Consider the following 18,216-nt stretch of genomic DNA (forward strand, 5'->3'; position numbering starts at 1 on the left):
TCAAAGTTGGAAACAGTTCTGCTGCTTAATATTTTTTCAGAACATGTGATACTTTTTTAGGATACTTTGATCAATAAAAAGTAAAAAAAAAAAAAAAAAAAGAAGCTATGTTTTTAAAATATAAATATTTTGTAATAATATACACTACTGGTCAGTAATTTGGGGTCATTATTTTTTTCTTTCTTCTTTTTAAATAAAATCAATACTTTTATTCAGCAAGGATGTGTTAAATTGATAAAAAGTGATAGTAAAGAAAATATTTTATTATTATATATATTATTATTTTTTTTTTATTATTTTGAATAAATGCAGTTCTTTTTAACCTTTTATTCATCAAATATATTAGACAGCAGAACTGTTTCCAAATGAAATTTAGAATGATTTCTAAATGATCATGTGATAGACTGGATGTTACATGTGACACTGTGTATGTTCCTGTAGCTCAAGTGGTAGAGCATTTATATATATATATATATATATATATATATATATATATATATATATATATATATATATATATATATATATATATATATATAACCCGAATTCCGGAAAAGTTGGGATGTTTTTTAAATTTTAATAAAATGAAAACTAAAGGAATTTCAAATCACATGAGCCAATATTTTATTCACAATAGAACATAGATAACGTAGCAAATGTTTAAACTGAGAAATTTTACACTTTTATCCACTTAATTAGCTCATTTAAAATGTAATGCCTGCTACAGGTCTCGAAAAAGTTGGCACGGGGGCAACAAATGGCTAAAAAAGCAAGCAGTTTTGAAAAGATTCAGCTGGGAGAACATCTAGTGATTAATTAAGTTAATTGATATCAGGTCTGTAACATGATTAGCTATAAAAGCTTTGTCTTAGAGAAGCAGAGTCTCTCAGAAGTAAAGATGGGCAGAGGCTCTCCAATCTGTGAAAGACTGCGTAAAAAAATTGTGGAAAACTTTAAAAACAATGTTCCTCAACGTCAAATTGCAAAGGCTTTGCAAATCTCATCATCTACAGTGCATAACATCATCAAAAGATTCAGAGAAACTGGAGAAATCTCTGTGCGTAAGGGACAAGGCCGGAGACCTTTATTGGATGCCCGTGGTCTTCGGGCTCTCAGACGACACTGCATCACTCATCGGCATGATTGTGTCAATGACATTACTAAATGGGCCCAGGAATACTTTCAGAAACCACTGTCGGTAAACACAATCCGCCGTGCCATCAGCAGATGCCAACTAAAGCTCTATCATGCAAAAAGGAAGCCATATGTGAACATGGTCCAGAAGCGCCGTCGTGTCCTGTGGGCCAAGGCTCATTTAAAATGGACTATTTCAAAGTGGAATAGTGTTTTATGGTCAGACGAGTCCAAATTTGACATTCTTGTTGGAAATCACGGACGCCGTGTCCTCCGGGCTAAAGAGGAGGGAGACCTTCCAGCATGTTATCAGCATTCAGTTCAAAAGCCAGCATCTCTGATGGTATGGGGGTGCATAAGTGCATACGGTATGTGCAGCTTGCATGTTTTGGAAGGCTCTGTGAATGCTGAAAGGTATATAAAGGTTTTAGAGCAACATATGCTTCCCTCCAAACAACGTCTATTTCAGGGAAGGCCTTGTTTATTTCAGCAGGACAATGCAAAACCACATACTGCAGCTATAACAACAGCATGGCTTCGTCGTAGAAGAGTCCGGGTGCTAACCTGGCCTGCCTGCAGTCCAGATCTTTCACCTATAGAGAACATTTGGCGCATCATTAAACGAAAAATACGTCAAAGACGACCATGAACTCAGCAGCTGGAAATCTATATAAGGCAAGAATGGGACCAAATTCCAACAGCAAAACTCCAGCAACTCATAGCCTCAATGCCCAGACGTCTTCAAACTGTTTTGAAAAGAAAAGGAGATGCTACACCATGGTAAACATGCCCCGTCCCAACTATTTTAAAACCTGTAGCAGAAATCAAAATTGAAATGAGCTCATTTTGTGCATAAAGTTGTAAACTTTCTCAGTTTAAACATTTGCTATGTTATCTATGTTCTATTGTGAATAAAATATTGGCTCATGTGATTTGAAAGTATTTTAGTTTTCATTTTATTAAAATTTAAAAAACGTCCAAACTTTTCCGGAATTCGGGTTGTATATAAAAATAAATTATTTATGAAATATAAAAGTGTATATATATATGGGTGGGTGTGTGTGTGTGTGTTCCTGTAGCTCAAGTGGTAGAGCATTGCGTTATCAAGCGTTATCAACATTGGGGGTTCGATTCCCCCGGGAACACATGCTAGGTAAAAATGTATAGCCTGAATGCTCTGTAAGACGCTTTGGATAAAAGCGTCTGCTAAATGCATAAATTTAAATATATATGTATACACACACACACACACACACACACACACACACACACACACACACACACACTGGTGTGTGTGTATATTTCTCATTAAATATTAAATAAATAATAGGTAAATAAAACAGTGTGACATAGGCAATGTGCAACTACCCTCTTCAATTTCTCCTAGCAATATTGCAAAAAGACTGGCATCGTTAAAGCTTTTTATTTTAGGATTGACCGGCACTCACATTTCTATTTCAAAGGCTGATTTACTAGGGATTTTTTCGACTGTTGTATGCTATATGATCCAGTATGTTGTAACACAGAATGAGATTTCCGTCTGCTTTGCAGTTTGTAACCCATAATGCACTGTGACAGAAAGGTCCCGTAGGATGTGTTATGTTGGCCAAGTTTATGCCTGGAAGCCAAAACCTTGGTGCTGCCACCTCTTATTCATGGTTTCCACCACCCCCCGTCCCAATGCATGTGTGACTGCTTGTGGGAAGACCCTCATAGAAGCAATAAAAAGAGTTTTGATGCTGATCTCGAATGACGTGTTACTAGTGTGGTGTGGAGGCTAATGAATTGTAATTGTGAGTGAAGCTATACTCTGTATTTGCATTCAGTCCCTTGGCATTGGATTATACTGAGCTATATATACTGGACTTAACAAGATATTCCATTCACAGTGCCCTCAGTTCTTTTACTGCTTTCATAACCTCAGCTGAGCTTTGAGAGAGCGAGGCCTTTCCATTATTGACAGTTTGAGGTAACTGATTTCTGATTCGGAGTTAAAAACCTACATCAGTTTTTTGCAAAGTTTAACTCCAGTGGGAATGTTTCGAACTTGAGCAAGGTCATTGGAGATCTGAAATTTTTTTTTGTTTGTTTTTACATAATTTATACAGCAGAATTTAAGATTTGTGACCAGTCAGGGTTCAATGTCAATGAATTTTAAAGGTGTGATATGTATTCCTAAAAGTTCTCAAAAGAAAGAACATTTTTGTTCTGCATTTCCATTTTTTATGACTTTTTTTTTTCTCTGTAATAAAAATGTTTTTCTTTGTGCATGCATTTCAAATGTAATTATTTATATCTATAATCATGAAGAAATGGAACAAATCATGGAAACGCATTGGTCAAGAGCAATGGGAATACTGGCCCATGATTTTGTCTTCTGTTTGCACACCAAAGTTGAGGTTGGTCAGAGAAATATGAAGAGTTCAGGCATGTTTAGTGTGTTCAACTTTGTTTTTGCACTGATTTGGGCTCCCAGTGATTTGGAGTTGGCCAGCATTCTGGTACTTGATGAGGAAAAAACAGTTTTGATTGGCTGGTGATGATGCTGCCAGATGGTCCTCGTTTGTCTTTCACTTCCCCCTATTTTCTGCTTATTTCCAGAAATGCAATTAAAAAAGAAGGACACACTTTAAAGACTTTAAAGATCCTTGTGATTGTGTCTGTGGAACATTTCAGTGCAATGACAGATGCCGCAGTATTCTAGCAGGTGCCTACTAACCAAAGACGCATACATTTGCTAGTCTGAAGAGAATTGTTTGCCAGCCATGAAAACCAGTTGAAGACTTCAAGCTTCTGATATTAAAACAATTCCCTTTACCTCCAGTTGGACGGCCTCCAAACCATTTGCTAATGCTCACGTTGGATGGAATTATTGCAGTTTAATGATGAAATCTAGAAGCCACATGGCTGATTTCTGTAGGAGTGATAAATGAATTGTCGGTTAATATTCTATTATTGAGGTTATTGCATTTCTGATTAGAGGTTATGTGTTTGTGTTATGTGAGGAACCTTTTCGCCTTTTCCCCCCCTGCCTGTCGTACTCAATCACATCAAGGTTTGGCAGATTTGTAGTCAGCTAAATCATGCAAGAAGGGCAAAAAATTATACATTGCGTAATAAAATATGTGCACGACATATAACAGCAGCTCTCTGATGGCTGAATATTCTATGGGACTCTTCGAAAATAAATAAATGATTCAATTCTGAGAAATGTGTTAAAACACAAGATTATCCAGTTTAGATTGCAAACATCATTTAAAAAAAAGATTGTGCACCAATTGCTATTTCTGCTGGTTTTTACATGAGAGCATCACATAAACAATCAATGAGTAAAAAAAAGTTTGGTGTCTGAAATAATTTTAAAACTATTGTGATATAGCAGCTGAAAACAGTCATATACAATTGTAAACTGAGAGATTTCAGCACTACATTTCTGTCCGTGTAGTGAAAACCCACAGTATGGTGTAACTGATGCCATTTAAGGGGAAGTAGATTTAGTTCACAATCTACTAACATGAGTGAATGTAGCTTGTAAATGTGTTTTGTTATTCAGTTCTTTTGTTTGAGCAGTGTAGATCATGCTTTGGAGGCACAGCCGAGGGCTTAATGGGTCTTGTTCAGTTGATTTAGTGCAGACATTACCTGTTTCTCGCCCTTGGGTTTGATACCGTACCGTGACTGTTTAGTCAGTCCATTTGTATGTGGTTAACAGAGAGATATAGCAACACATTCAAGTACACACACAAAATGGAATTACTATGCCATTCCGAAATGGTTGCATGAGCATGTTCGGTTGTTAAACAGGGTTGTTTTTTTTTTTTTCAAACAATTCCATCTGGCTTTTCCAGTGCCTTTCCAAATAGAAATTGCTGGCTGTGTAGCCCCTGAGCACGTCATGACCTGCTCACTCTCAGCATGCAGCTTCACTTAGAATTTCATTTCCACATGTTTAATGGCAGGCCAGCTGTAGATGTGTCTGGATGGATGTGTCAGCAGAACATTCCGGAATATATAAGTGGATGATATGTTCAATGGCTGGAGAGGAGACAAGGATGTGCCATCAATCAGCTCGATTTTCTTCTGGATTTTAATTAGCGTAATGAACCCTTCTCAACTGATAGAGTCAGTATTTTTAAAACACTTGTCAGAGGAGCTTAGAATTTATGATTGTCTATTTCCTCCAAACACATCATCATTTCCTCTTTTTGTAATTAGCCTGATTGTTAATAAATTTTTTATCCTCAGATAAGAGGAAAGGTTTACAAAGACAGGTCTCTAAGGGCCACATAGTCAATTTCAAGATCAGATTTACTGTTATCATTCTGATCCATTTTGTATGGAAACCTGTTTCCGCCACTGAATAATACTAAAAAATATTTTTTTTCAGAATTTTGATACAAACTCGCAATTCTGAGTATTTGTATTATTTCTTTATATGATAAGCCAGGTTTGAGGTTGATGAATGTTAGGTGAGCATATGGATGTCCTGCTCAATGTACTATATTACCACATAGACCGGCCGTTAACAATCTGTCCATCACTTACTGCGTAATTTCGGCACTTTGTGTGAATTTTTTTTTAGTCGTCCAAGACTCTTCCAGTTAGTCGACTATTAGGGGGCAGCCCTACCTTGTACTTCTCTGAAAATGCTTGCAAAATTATACATTTCTGGAGAGAAATCTTAAAAAATCCATGATATTGACCAGCAAAAGTTATGGCTCAAGGATGTGTTGACTCTTTCTTTACAGTTTTTTCAAGATAAAATATGTTTCAGTGAACCTTTCCAAACTAACCCTGTCCTTTAGGAGAACAGACACGTGGCAACATGCAAGGACATCAGTTGAATTTTGTCCTGTTGTTCTTGCCACCCTACTGGGATGTACAGTATTGGCCATACCAGTGACTTGGCATGTCCTTGTAGCAAGTGTAAGCCGGAGCTGGCCTGCCATCCGCTACATGCTGAATAGATCTCGAGACCCAGCTGGAAGCTGCTTTACCTCATTAGCTCAATGAGCTGGAGTATCATTATGTAACGAACTAGTTTGGGGGTTAGAGGACAAGAGTTACCACATTAAAATGACAGTGTTTTATGCTCACAGCACATCATCTCATGCTGAGGCTGTTCAAGGAAACCACTTGGTTCTTTGTCTGATGGGATTTAATTTATATTGCCCCATTATTTATGTGCATATATGCTTAAAAATCGATTACGGCAAAAGAAAAAGCTTGCATGGGATACACTGTCGGAACAGCTTGTCACTGGGCATTATCCTTAGAGACAACTTTTTCTTATCTACACCTAAAAGGTGCATAGTAGTACCTTAACATAGTAATGTACTGTAATACTTTTGCTATAGAACGAGTTACATGCCAGCATTTAGTACTTAAGGTATGTATGAGAAATAATATTGTCTTGACAAGCACTAAATATGTCTATTTTCTCAATCTCTCCATTACACCTTTCTCTTAATGCTTATGACAAACTCTAAATCAGATCTCACTCACCGTTCCCTCAAGCCGGCCAGACAGTTTAAGAGTCTCTCTGCTTTAGCACCATGCCACTCGACGTCCCTTTCTCAAAGGTACAGAGAAAGATATGAGCCCTGTCAGCAGATACAAAGCTGCTACGCTGCACTGTCACCTGCAGATACAAGCTTCACACTGTGAGAGCGGGAGAAAGACAAAAGAGAGGAAGAAGAAAGGAAAAGAAACTGGGTCATAGACAAAAGGGCTTCCAGCGGTGTAGGGCTGTGAAACATCTTTATCACCACACAAAAGGGATTTGAGGAATGCTTCTGAGTTGAAAAATGTGTTAATTGCAGAGTCCTAGACACTAGTCTGTCAAGGTTTTTTTTTCTTTTTTCTTTTTCATTTTATCCGCCGTTATAACAGAATATGCAAATAGCCCCGCAGTGTGCATATTGCATTCAAATGAGTGACAAGGAGGTTGAAGGGTGGGATCACGCTTCCGGATCTCCCACTGCAGCATGGGAAGTGTTTCATCAGTGTGTTGAGCGGCACTGCGGCAGGTACAAGGGGGAGGGATCCATCTGCGGGACCTTCAGGGACGACAGGGCAGGTTAGAGAGCAAGCGGGGTCGGTTTCAGAGTTGATTTTCTCTCCCTGATTACCACATGCTTCAGTTGGGTGGCCCACCTCTGCAAACCCCTCCAGCCCTTCGCCTTCCATGCAAGCATGTTTCACTTAATAGACTGTGTTTCGCACATAGTACGGTTAAAGATCGGAGGGGTTAGGAGTTTGTACCTGCACACAGATGCACACAAGGCTCTGAGCATTCATTTAGGGGGGTGCATGTGTTTGTGTGGCTGATGAACAGGTGGGGTCTCTCTTGAGACTCCCAGTCTCATTAAAAGCAGCAGAGGGGAAACTAAACACATGTACCTCTGAACCCCCCACCAGACGGGGCTGTACGACAGCTGAAAGGGAAAGATTTACCCCCCGCAACTCCATATGGAGATGCAACAGAGGGGGTATGAATGAACCCAGCGGTCTTCCCATTATGTAATAGACCCTTAGGTCTGCTCTTGTCCCAACCCCGGCCTCAGGCCCCAATGCTTCAACTGCTCTGGAGCAGCGGAGCACGCTCTAGTTTTTGAATGAAGGGGACTCTGTTTCCTGTATTGATTAGCATTGTTAACTGTGTATAAAATCAATACCAGAATCAAAATGCTGGTAACCCTGATGCATGATTGTTTCCACAGCTGCTACGGGAGTATTACTAGCTTAGCAGTTTGATTGCAGAGTTCTGGTAATATCTCACTGTCATTATGGACTGTTTGCAATGCAGAATTCAGAGTTCTTGAGTGTAATTTTGAGTTGAATCTGTCCATCTATCCATTAAAAACATTATATTTAAAAAAAATTGTAACAGTTCCTTAATAAATGTACCTCATGACCGCTGCAACCTGCTCCGTTCACTTGCACTCTAGCAGGTTTTGGATGCAAGAACGAGTCCAGTGTGAATTCCACCAAAGGCTTTCAACTCATAACATTTACCTGCAGTTAGAGGAAATGCCTTGCATTTTGTCATCTGCTATAGCACAATAGAGACTCCAGTCTGCTTTTCTATTCATAAGTGGATATTCACCCATGTTATTGAGCCAATGTCCTCTAGAAGCCCATTTAGGGTGGCTTTTTCCACCTGGTCCCCATTAAACGTGCCAGTCTGTAGACATTCTGCAGCCATTCACCACATTTCAGCATGCTGTATAATTACTATGGCTAGTCAGCCTGGGACATTTTTGGCAATTCGTTCTTTTTAAAGACATGACAGGAAAAGGGAATGTGTGAGTGTGTGTCACTAAGAGGATTAAATGAAAAATGAACATAATTATCAGTCCTACGTTGGCCACCTTTCCTCCCCAGTGTATTGGAATATTCATTATCTGGGGCATGTCCTTATTCATGATCGTGTGAGAGGAATGATGTAGTTAATGATAAAGTCAGAGGTGTCAGGATTGAATTTTCCCAGTGCTAAAAAGCGGATAAAAGCAGTGAAATCCTTTATTAGGTGGGAAAACCGGACTCTAAAGACACATTATGGTTAAACTACACTGTAAAAAGATGATATATGTGACGAGATCAGGTCGCTGTAGACTTGATTCTGCGGTCATCAACATTTTCTTGGGGGATTGGTTGGTTGATTTAGTGTGAGAGAAAGCATGCATTTCATTCTGTCAGCCAGTTTTAATTGTGCTTATTCTATTGTTCCAGGCGCTGTGGATATATTAAAGCAAAGCAAGACCCTGAGGAAGAGAAAATGCAGTTTCAGCATGGACGAGGTAATTCACACAGGCTTTTTGGTCTTGGAAAAGAACTCAAATCTTTTAAGATTAATCAGCAAAATATTGAGCTAAACTTTTTAAGATGTCTAATATAGTGCGTTTAAAGAACATAGTTTGAGATATGTCATCAAATCAGCATAGTATTTTTTCTGGCCAGTCAGACGGTGAACAGAATTCAGTCTGGCTAGATGGATGAATAAAGGAAATGCATGTTTTTCCAGTAAATTGTCGGTTAGTGAACAGAGCCTCTGATGCATCTGCTGATAAATGGTGTCTCTGATCGCTCTAGTTGCCTAATGTGTGTTTTCTCTAATGACACTTTTCCTGCCTGCCAAAGACAATGTTTAATGAGGTTGAAAATGCGGCACTCATGGATGGTTCAGTCTAGGTAACTAAAATGACTGTAAAATAACCTGACCGTTATCCCCACTCCTAACGTGTTCTTGCATTGCAGTCAAACTTCCCGAAACCCGCATGTATATTCACCCGCATACATATGAGGACCCCAACCAGGCGGTGCGAGACTTCGCCAAGGAGATCGAAGTTTCCAACATACGGATTGAGAGAGTTATTGGGGCTGGTAAGTCAAAGCAAATTGACTCTAAAGCATGCCCTACTTGTGTAAACCACCTGAACAGCTCACCAGGGGATTGCGATGCAATGAAATAAGGGATTGAGGGTAAGTTCAATTAGCTGACAGGCTCTTGTTTGACTCCCAGGTGAGTTTGGAGAGGTCTGCAGTGGCCGTCTAAGGCTGCCAAGTAAGAGGGAGATCCAGGTTGCCATCAAGAGTCTGAAAGCCGGATATTCAGAGCAGCAGAGACGTGACTTTCTGGGTGAAGCCAGCATTATGGGCCAGTTTGACCATCCCAACATCATTCGACTGGAAGGAGTCGTCACTAGATGTAAGCATTTACATCTGAAATGCATTTGCACATAACGTCTATTGCTGGAAATAGATTGTACCCCCTGTGTTTTCCACACAGAGATAATTGACCTTACAATCTTATCTTCAACAAAAAACAAAAAGCACGGTTCATGAATATTCATTCGAATAAATATGTATGACAATATTTATATCAGTGATTTTTTGCCCTACTTCTACTTTAGAATACAAATGTGCTATGACAGTATGCGTTTGAATTTGCTTTTATCGCTTTGAATTATCACTCTAGCTGGTAAGATAATGCCATCAGATATCGTAGATAACACATAATCATGGCGAGTTAACTTAAATTGTTTGTAGAAAAAAAAAATTGAAGAAACCACTGTTTTGTTTGACCTTGCATTATATAAAAGCATATTAGGTCTATATTACTTCTGATTGCTTGTATTGCAATTCCTGAGAATCTGAAATTGATGTGCACTGCCTGCTTGCTGATAATGAGGAGGCTAATATTGGCCATGATTAGAATAGCGCCAACTTATTGTGTGCATTTGAATTTCTATTGTCTGCGTTGAAAAAAAAAAGGCAGTATCTTGCAACAGGTGTTTTGGTCACCATTGAGTGGTAATTTCCTCTACTGATCTCTCTTCATGATTTTTTTCTTCCTTCAAGTCTCTGTGGATTTGACTGACAGGCTCTATAACAAAAGGCCCATCCATATTCATGCCAGCTGCATGAATATCGATAATACAAACATATAATTGGATGTGAGTTTTGGGAGGGATCATGAATATTCAATGTCAGAATAATTAACATTAATTCTCTTGACATTTCCTCCCAGTTCCTCTTACTCGTGCAAAATGCTAATGGTGGCCTTTAGTTTGATTCAGTTCAAATAGTTATTATTAATGTTGGCGGTACAGATTTTCCTCTCTTATTAAATAAAAGCCCAGTAATTTTCCTTTTTTAATTCTGCTACGACATAATTATGAGGTTATGAAAGTCTTGATTCAACAAATATGTCAGTGACTGGCTTTCATTATTATAGGCTTGGATTGTCCAAATGTACACAGACTTCCTGTCCCTCATAATGGCTCTTAGTTATTAACCTTATGGCATACACACACACACACACACACACACACACACACACACAAGTGATGTTTTTGTCCCAATTGCATGAGTGCAAATGTGATTTTATACATTATTTTTGCTTAATTTTGTCAATTTAAATATTTCCTATAAAATCAAAGCAGAACTGTTGTGCGTCTCTGAGCATCATAGCAGTTTTGTTTCTCTGAATCGGCCTTTTGAATGTGAACCAGTGATTCAATGGCCCATTTATTCATTTGAAGGAATCCAATGAATGAATCTCTCAATGACTTAAGACTTTAAGACGTTTACCGCCACATAATGGCAGTTTTAGTTACTTATTTATAATATGATTTAATAAAACATTTACTAAAAAATAAAAAAGACATAGTTCATCCAAAAATGAAAATTCTGTTGTCGTTTTAATCACCTGTTTTTACTCCATTTACTCCATGTTGCTTCAAGCTTATATGACTTACTTTCTTTTAGAGACATAAAATAATATATATTTTTGTAGGTATTTTCACAGCCAAATTTAACTTGTCAGTAATTAATCACCTAATCATGTGATCCCTAACATACATTTGTATATAAATTTACATTAAGGTATTAATACAAATTGATAACTGTTACACATGCCCTATTTTAGAACACCCTTGATTAACAAACAATTGAATTAGAAAACAATAAAATATGTGTGAATGTACATGCAAAAAAGTTGCATGAGAACCTCTTCTGTGCACATACAGTATGTAAATACAACTGTATGTAATTATTTGTGAATAAAGCTCAGTGAAAATATCTTCTAAACTGCTCTTTCTGGCAGGTAATGTAACACACGTGTGTGCTTGTGCCCTCGTCTTCCACTGATTGGGTGAGATATGATAGCCGGAGTAATTTCACAGGTCACAGATCAACCTGATGGTGTAGGGGATGGGGATAGGAGAGGTCAGCGACCCCTCGCACTGCATTATAGAAGCAGCTGTCAATCCAGCCCCCTCCTCGTACGCACAGAATAATCACAGCACTGATGGAGCCGAGCAGAGATGCATTAAAGAGGCTGGAGCGTGTTTATGCTGCCTGATGGAGCGCCAACAAGAAAGACAAAGCGTTTTGCGCTGTAATATGAAAAGCATCTGTCATGTAACACAGCTTTTGGAGTGGCGCTCTATCATTACCACCTCAGACGGAAAAATTAGACTGTGATTGAGCTTTTTGTAATGCAAATGCATCAGCAACTCAGAGAATGGAATCAGAATAGACCTTAATGCCCCATTCAGGTCTTTATCCCCCATCTTTGCAAAAACACAGAGCTGTCATCGTCTCTATTATAAACCCACTGTGCATCTAACCATCAGATTAGCAGACTCCAGTCTGCTATCTGATAACGTTTGTCATCCGTGGCTGTATTTTCAGGTTCATTCCAGCTGAGTCCTCAAGAAAAGTTTTTCTTTGTGCCATCAACAGCAGGAACAATAAGAGGATTGAAAGTATTGCTTTGTTCAGAGTAATGTGTGATTTTAAGCAAGAGCTTAACTTGTTTTGAGCCCTAAAAATTCGTTTGTCCTGTGATATTTCATGATATTGGTGTCATTTCATCAAATGCCTCCAAATCATGTGATTACAGATGATGTACAAAGGACATACTGGAGTTGCAGGTCTTTAATGGCAAATTACCTTTTTGGAATACTTGTTTGTAGAAAATACATGTGTATTAACTGGACCAGAATTTAATTTAATTTATTATTTAAACAAATGCTAAACAGCTAGAATATGGAAATGCACATTGGTTTGATCTGATGCAAACAATGTGCAAACAATGGCAGTGTCAGGAATATGTTGTGCTTTATGTTTGAATACGCTCTATATTTCAGTTCTGGTGGCCAGAGGTTTGTAGGTTGAGGCAAGGAGGCCACGTTATCCAGCTAGCTCAGTGTCAAAATAATTTGTCCCACGTTGATAAGCTAATGCGCGATCCTTTCGGATATCCTTTGCCACACTTGTCTTGTGGCTTCGATTCTAAAGGGTGTGACTGATACATTTGTGATTTACTTACAGTGGCAGATAGGATATAAAGTGCAACCCCCATTCATCCGAAATCATAACTGGCAATGTCTTAGAGCTTGGTGCTATAAATAGCTTGTTAGGGCTGAATGGGGTTTTATTGGATTCAATTGGGTTTCTATTTCTTTGTGCTTTTATTCTTTTACTCCTTGTATTGCAGCAAGATTTTTGCAAGTCACAATGCAGAGGCTAATGATGTCCGTCCGTTTATATGGTGGTAGAAGGGGTGCTTTACTGATGCAACATTTTAAAGGTTTTATCATGCAAACTATTTAACAACTAAAGCACAATTTAATAATTAAAATTTGAAAACAATTATCATAATATATGAAAAATATATAAATAAACTTTTTGATCTCACTAATCAATGCCAAATGGAACATATGTTCTACCAGAAAGACTCGGGAGATAAAATGTACGAAGCATGCATTTATTGACAACTCAGCAAGCATAATTATAAATTTCTTTGGCGGAAGGCCCCGTCCATGGTTCGTAATCCGAGGGTAGCGGACCTGTATATCCTGCCTGAAGACGAAGGCAGGGGCGCAGCTGACCCCCCCTGGAAGGTAAGGACAGGACCATCCTGGTGGTGGTGGGGAGGGTGGAGGTTGTTATCACGTCGGCATCTGTGAACTCAAACATGTGTAAGTACGATCTTTTATACCAAAGTATAAAGACGTGATTGGATAATGAGTAAGGTAATTAGTGACGAAGTAATTTAGTCTTCCTGGCAGAACTTAGGCTGAAGCTTTCATTTCTACCAGAAAGACTCGGGAGATAAAATGTACGAAGCATGCATTTATTGACAACTCAGCAAGCATAATTATAAATTTCTTTGGCGGAAGGCCCCGTCCATGGTTCATAATCCGAGGGTAGCGGACCTGCATTTCCGACCTGAAGACGAAGGCAGGGGCGCAGCCGACCCCCAAAATAGGTGGATTATGAAACCACCAGACGGGCCAGCCTTCCCCCCAAAATAAATGGATGAAAGTATACAAACCAGTTGTGAATCCTAAGGTTCCTGGAAGATAAAAAGAGAGAGTTAGCATGATCAGTATGATGACGTTAGATTAACCTCATATGCCTATGTATTTTTTTTTAAATATATGTAAGCTTTATTTCAGACATGTACAGCCTTGATAGACCATACAGAAATAGCCACAATAGGCAGACACAGACAGGCCTTGATAGACCACACAGACAGGCCTCGATAGACCATACAGAAAAATAGCCATGATAGGCAGACACGGACAGGCCTCGATAGACCAGACGCAGACAGCCACGAGAGGCAGACACGGACAGGCCTCGATAGGCCGTACAGATATAGCCACGATAGGCCAGACGCAGACAGCCACGATAGGCAGACACGGACAGGCCTCGATAGACCGTACGGAAATAGCCACAATAGGCCAGACGCAGACAGCCAGGATAGGCAGACACGGACAGGCCTCGATAGACTGTACAGAAATAGCCACGATAGGCCAGACGCAGACAGCCACGATAGGCAGACACGGACAGGCCTCAATAGACCATACAGAAATAGCCATGATAGCCAGACACGGACAGGCCTCGACAGACCATACAGAAATAGCCATGATAGGCCAGATGCAGACAGCCATGATAGGCAGAGACGGACAGGCCTCAATAGACCGTACAGAAATAGCCATGATAGCCAGACAGGCCTCGATAGACCATACAGAAATAGCCATGATAGCCAGACACAGACAGGCCTCGATAGACCATACAGAAATAGCCACGATAGGCCAGACGCAGACAGGCCTCGACAGACCATACAGAAATAGCCATGATAGGCCAGATGCAGACAGCCATGATAGGCAGAGACGGACAGGCCTCAATAGACCGTACAGAAATAGCCATGATAGCCAGACAGGCCTCGATAGACCATACAGAAATAGCCATGATAGGCAGACACGGACAGGCCTCAATAGACCATACAGAAATAGCCATGATAGCCAGACACGGACAGGCCTCGACAGACCATACAAAAATAGCCATGATAGGCCAGATGCAGACAGCCATGATAGGCAGAGACGGACAGGCCTCAATAGACCGTACAGAAATAGCCATGATAGCCAGACAGGCCTCAATAGACCGTACAGAAATAGCCATGATAGCCAGACACAGACAGGCCTCGATAGACCATACAGAAATAGCCACGATAGGCCAGACGCAGACAGCCACGATAGGCAGACACAGACAGGCCTCAATAGACCGTACAGAAATAGCCATGATAGCCAGACACAGACAGGCCTCGATAGACCATACAGAAATAGCCACGATAGGCCAGACGCAGACAGCCACGATAGGCAGAAACGGACAGGCCTCGATAGACCGTACAGATATAGCCACGATAGGCCAGACGCAGACAGCCACGGTAGGCAGACACAGACAGGTCTCGATAGAGCGAACAGATATAGCCACGATAGGCAGACACAGACAGGCCTTGATAGACCGAAGAGAAAAATAGAATAGAATTTTTTTTTTTTTTTTTTAAATCCCGCTAGTAACACCACCACCAGTAATTGCATGAATTTACCTGATTTCTAACAGGAGAGCTTGCTGAGCTTCGAGAATGGTCAGGTCTGATGTATGATTCGAACACTGAGGAAGACCATCTGCCCATGATCTTTATAGCTGACGTAGAGATTCCTCGTTCAGCTGCTGAAGTAGCTGGCCCAATTCTGAATAAAGGCTGGTATAGAGAGAGGGGGATAGACTGCAGCTTGAGAACAGCGGTTAAGTGAGTTCTAAAACAGGCCTTGGAAACGGGTGCTCCGTTAGGTAGAGTAAAGAGCGGTGCATTTTTAGAAGTTCTAGGCCAGATTTTAAGGAATTTCACCGTGGCTGAGAAGGGACAGAAATTATTGATTTTTGAAATTGTTAAGGTAGCACCAGAACCTTGCGCATCGGTTTGGAGTGCTTAAGGAAGAGTGTGAAGAATTTAGGTCCGAATCGTAGATCGGAAAAGAAAATGCCACGAGCAGGATCGAATTAATTAGTTCCTGAAGTGAATTCCCCTGGACACATAGACCCGTAGAAGGCAGATGAACACTGTCTCGAGAAGAATATTGAGGTACTTAGAAAGAAGGCCATAGCTGATGGAAGTAATCAATTTTTGCAATATGGCATGGTAATAGCAGATGTTTGTCTTTAATTTTGTTGGGAGATTTAGCTAACCCCTTAAGTAGTAATCAAACGGAATATCCAGAAAAGGCTTTGAAAATTGGATGAATTGGATGCCGGCAAGGAGTCTGCGAATAGAGAAATTTTAAGATTGCAATTTTTAAAATTAAAGACGAGAAGGAGCAACGGTCGAAATTAGAAAAGCTAAAACGGAAATTTGGAAGGAAAAACATTAGAAAGCGGACCATGCAGACGTGTAGGCTTTGAGTGTAGGGGGAGCGACTCATTTAGAAATGTGATTTCTAGGTGACGTAAGCAGGTCGTTTAGTTTAGTATTATGTCTGCTAACGGAGGGCAGATTGAAGGATCCGGTTGACTGAGGGGCACAGCTGTCTGAAAGTGTAATGTGAAGGCCGCAACAGCCGAGTAAGACTGAAGTCGATGGTATGAGAGACAGAATGAACCAACACCAGTAGATGCGCGAAATAAACAAGCCTAGATTGCAGCTTAAAGTCCGCATAAATCGAAATTGACTTAAACTTACTAGCACACATTGCTAATCTTGATGTAACAATTAATCATTGTCTTCGTAATCTTTATCGAAAGATGAACATTCCACTCTGTAATGCATAGTTTTTCTGATGACGTCAGGTTGACAGCATGTGCAGAACCTCCTTAACACACCCCTCCCGCTGTTAGTTTGCTATGAGTGAGACGGAGACCAGGAGCGCAAACAAACCATGCCCGCTAATTAATAATCTGTTTAAACTGGAGATATGTCACTACACTGAAATAAAGTCAGCAGCAACTCCGTGTCACATGGACTTAAGATGCCTACTGAGCATTGAACCGAATCTTACCTACAACTCGAATGAAAGGGTCCATATACGCATCAGCTTGATAGATCCAGAGTTTATAATAGCGCTAGTCCGAGTGTAAGCCGTGTAAAGATGAGGTGAGAGCAGCGGTTCTCTGCATCTGCAGCCATAGAATCCTGTTCCAGAACGAAGCATCCAGGAATAGACAAAATGAAACAATAACTGAATAAACAAAGATAGCATAGGATTAAAACAACAATTTTTTTTTTTTTTTTTTTTTACAGAAATGGGAACAATCCTTATCAGTATAAAAGATTGTAGCTTTTATTACAAGCCTTAAAATGTCTCATTACGAAGGAGTTATTCAAAACATGGCATGCACTATGATCAACATCTTAATTATGCAGTGCAAGTCTGCTAGATAAACAAGCACGAAACGCCCAGTGCTTTATCTTGAACGTGTGAGTATAAAGCCTTGCAGAGAATAAAGTGAATGCCCGAATGCCACAAGTGCAAAGAACCAAAATGATACTTATAATGTTTGTAGATTGATGAAGTAATGGAGGCGAGATGCCGAAGAGACCGGCAGCCTTGATTCTGTCTGCTGGTCCGGAGAGACTTCATTCGTGCAGGTTCACGTGTACGTACGGATGAAATATTTGTTGATTGAGACCAAAATCCTTTCAGGTGTTGAGACCCGAGCAGCACTGACGCGACATCTCAGAAAGCACCGGCGTTGCCAAGACCGGTGTTTTTTTTTTTTTTTTTTTTTTTTTTTGCTGCGGGTTGCTATTCCGGTCCGGGGTTTGAGGTGACCCCAATAATGTCATACATAGCCCCTAGAAAGTGAATTCTTTCGAGAAACCCCTTTTTGAATGCGATTGGGCTATTTTAGTAGTAACTGATGGTTTTGAGAAACCTGGCAACCCTGGAAAGCACGCGATCTCCGGCAATGTTTCACATCCTCTGCCGAGAAAAGCCAAAGTTTGTATATCATCCGACACGAATGACCGCAGATAATCACCGCGACACGGAGCAAAGCCAGCGATCTCGTGTACATCTTAGAGGAAGTTCGAACTCACTATAGTTTGCAGGACACAAACTTAACTATAGCGAGTAAATCAATAAACGCGACAGCTTGAGCAAGGTACAATCGTGTTGGAATCTGCGGTTGTTATCACGTCGGCATCTGTGAACTCAAACATGTGTAAGTACGATCTTTTATACCAAAGTATAAAGACGTGATTGGATAATGAGGAAGGTAATTAGTGAC

The 18,216-nt window shown here is 40.0% G+C and overlaps 1 protein-coding gene across 1 annotated transcript in view; it reads left to right on the top strand.

Moving 5' to 3' along the window:
- LOC132116210 (ephrin type-A receptor 3) overlaps nt 1-18,216 on the top strand; it is a 71,951-nt gene that overhangs the window by 44,858 nt on the left and 8,877 nt on the right. Inside the window, exons 9-11 of the mRNA XM_059524909.1 lie at nt 8,869-8,936; nt 9,394-9,519; nt 9,659-9,844. Of these exons, the coding sequence (XP_059380892.1) occupies nt 8,869-8,936; nt 9,394-9,519; nt 9,659-9,844 (380 nt within the window). The remainder of the gene's footprint in view (nt 1-8,868; nt 8,937-9,393; nt 9,520-9,658; nt 9,845-18,216) is intronic.

The sequence above is a fragment of the Carassius carassius genome, chromosome 35 (assembly GCF_963082965.1).
Source record: "Carassius carassius chromosome 35, fCarCar2.1, whole genome shotgun sequence".
NCBI classification, from domain to species: Eukaryota; Metazoa; Chordata; class Actinopteri; order Cypriniformes; family Cyprinidae; genus Carassius; species Carassius carassius.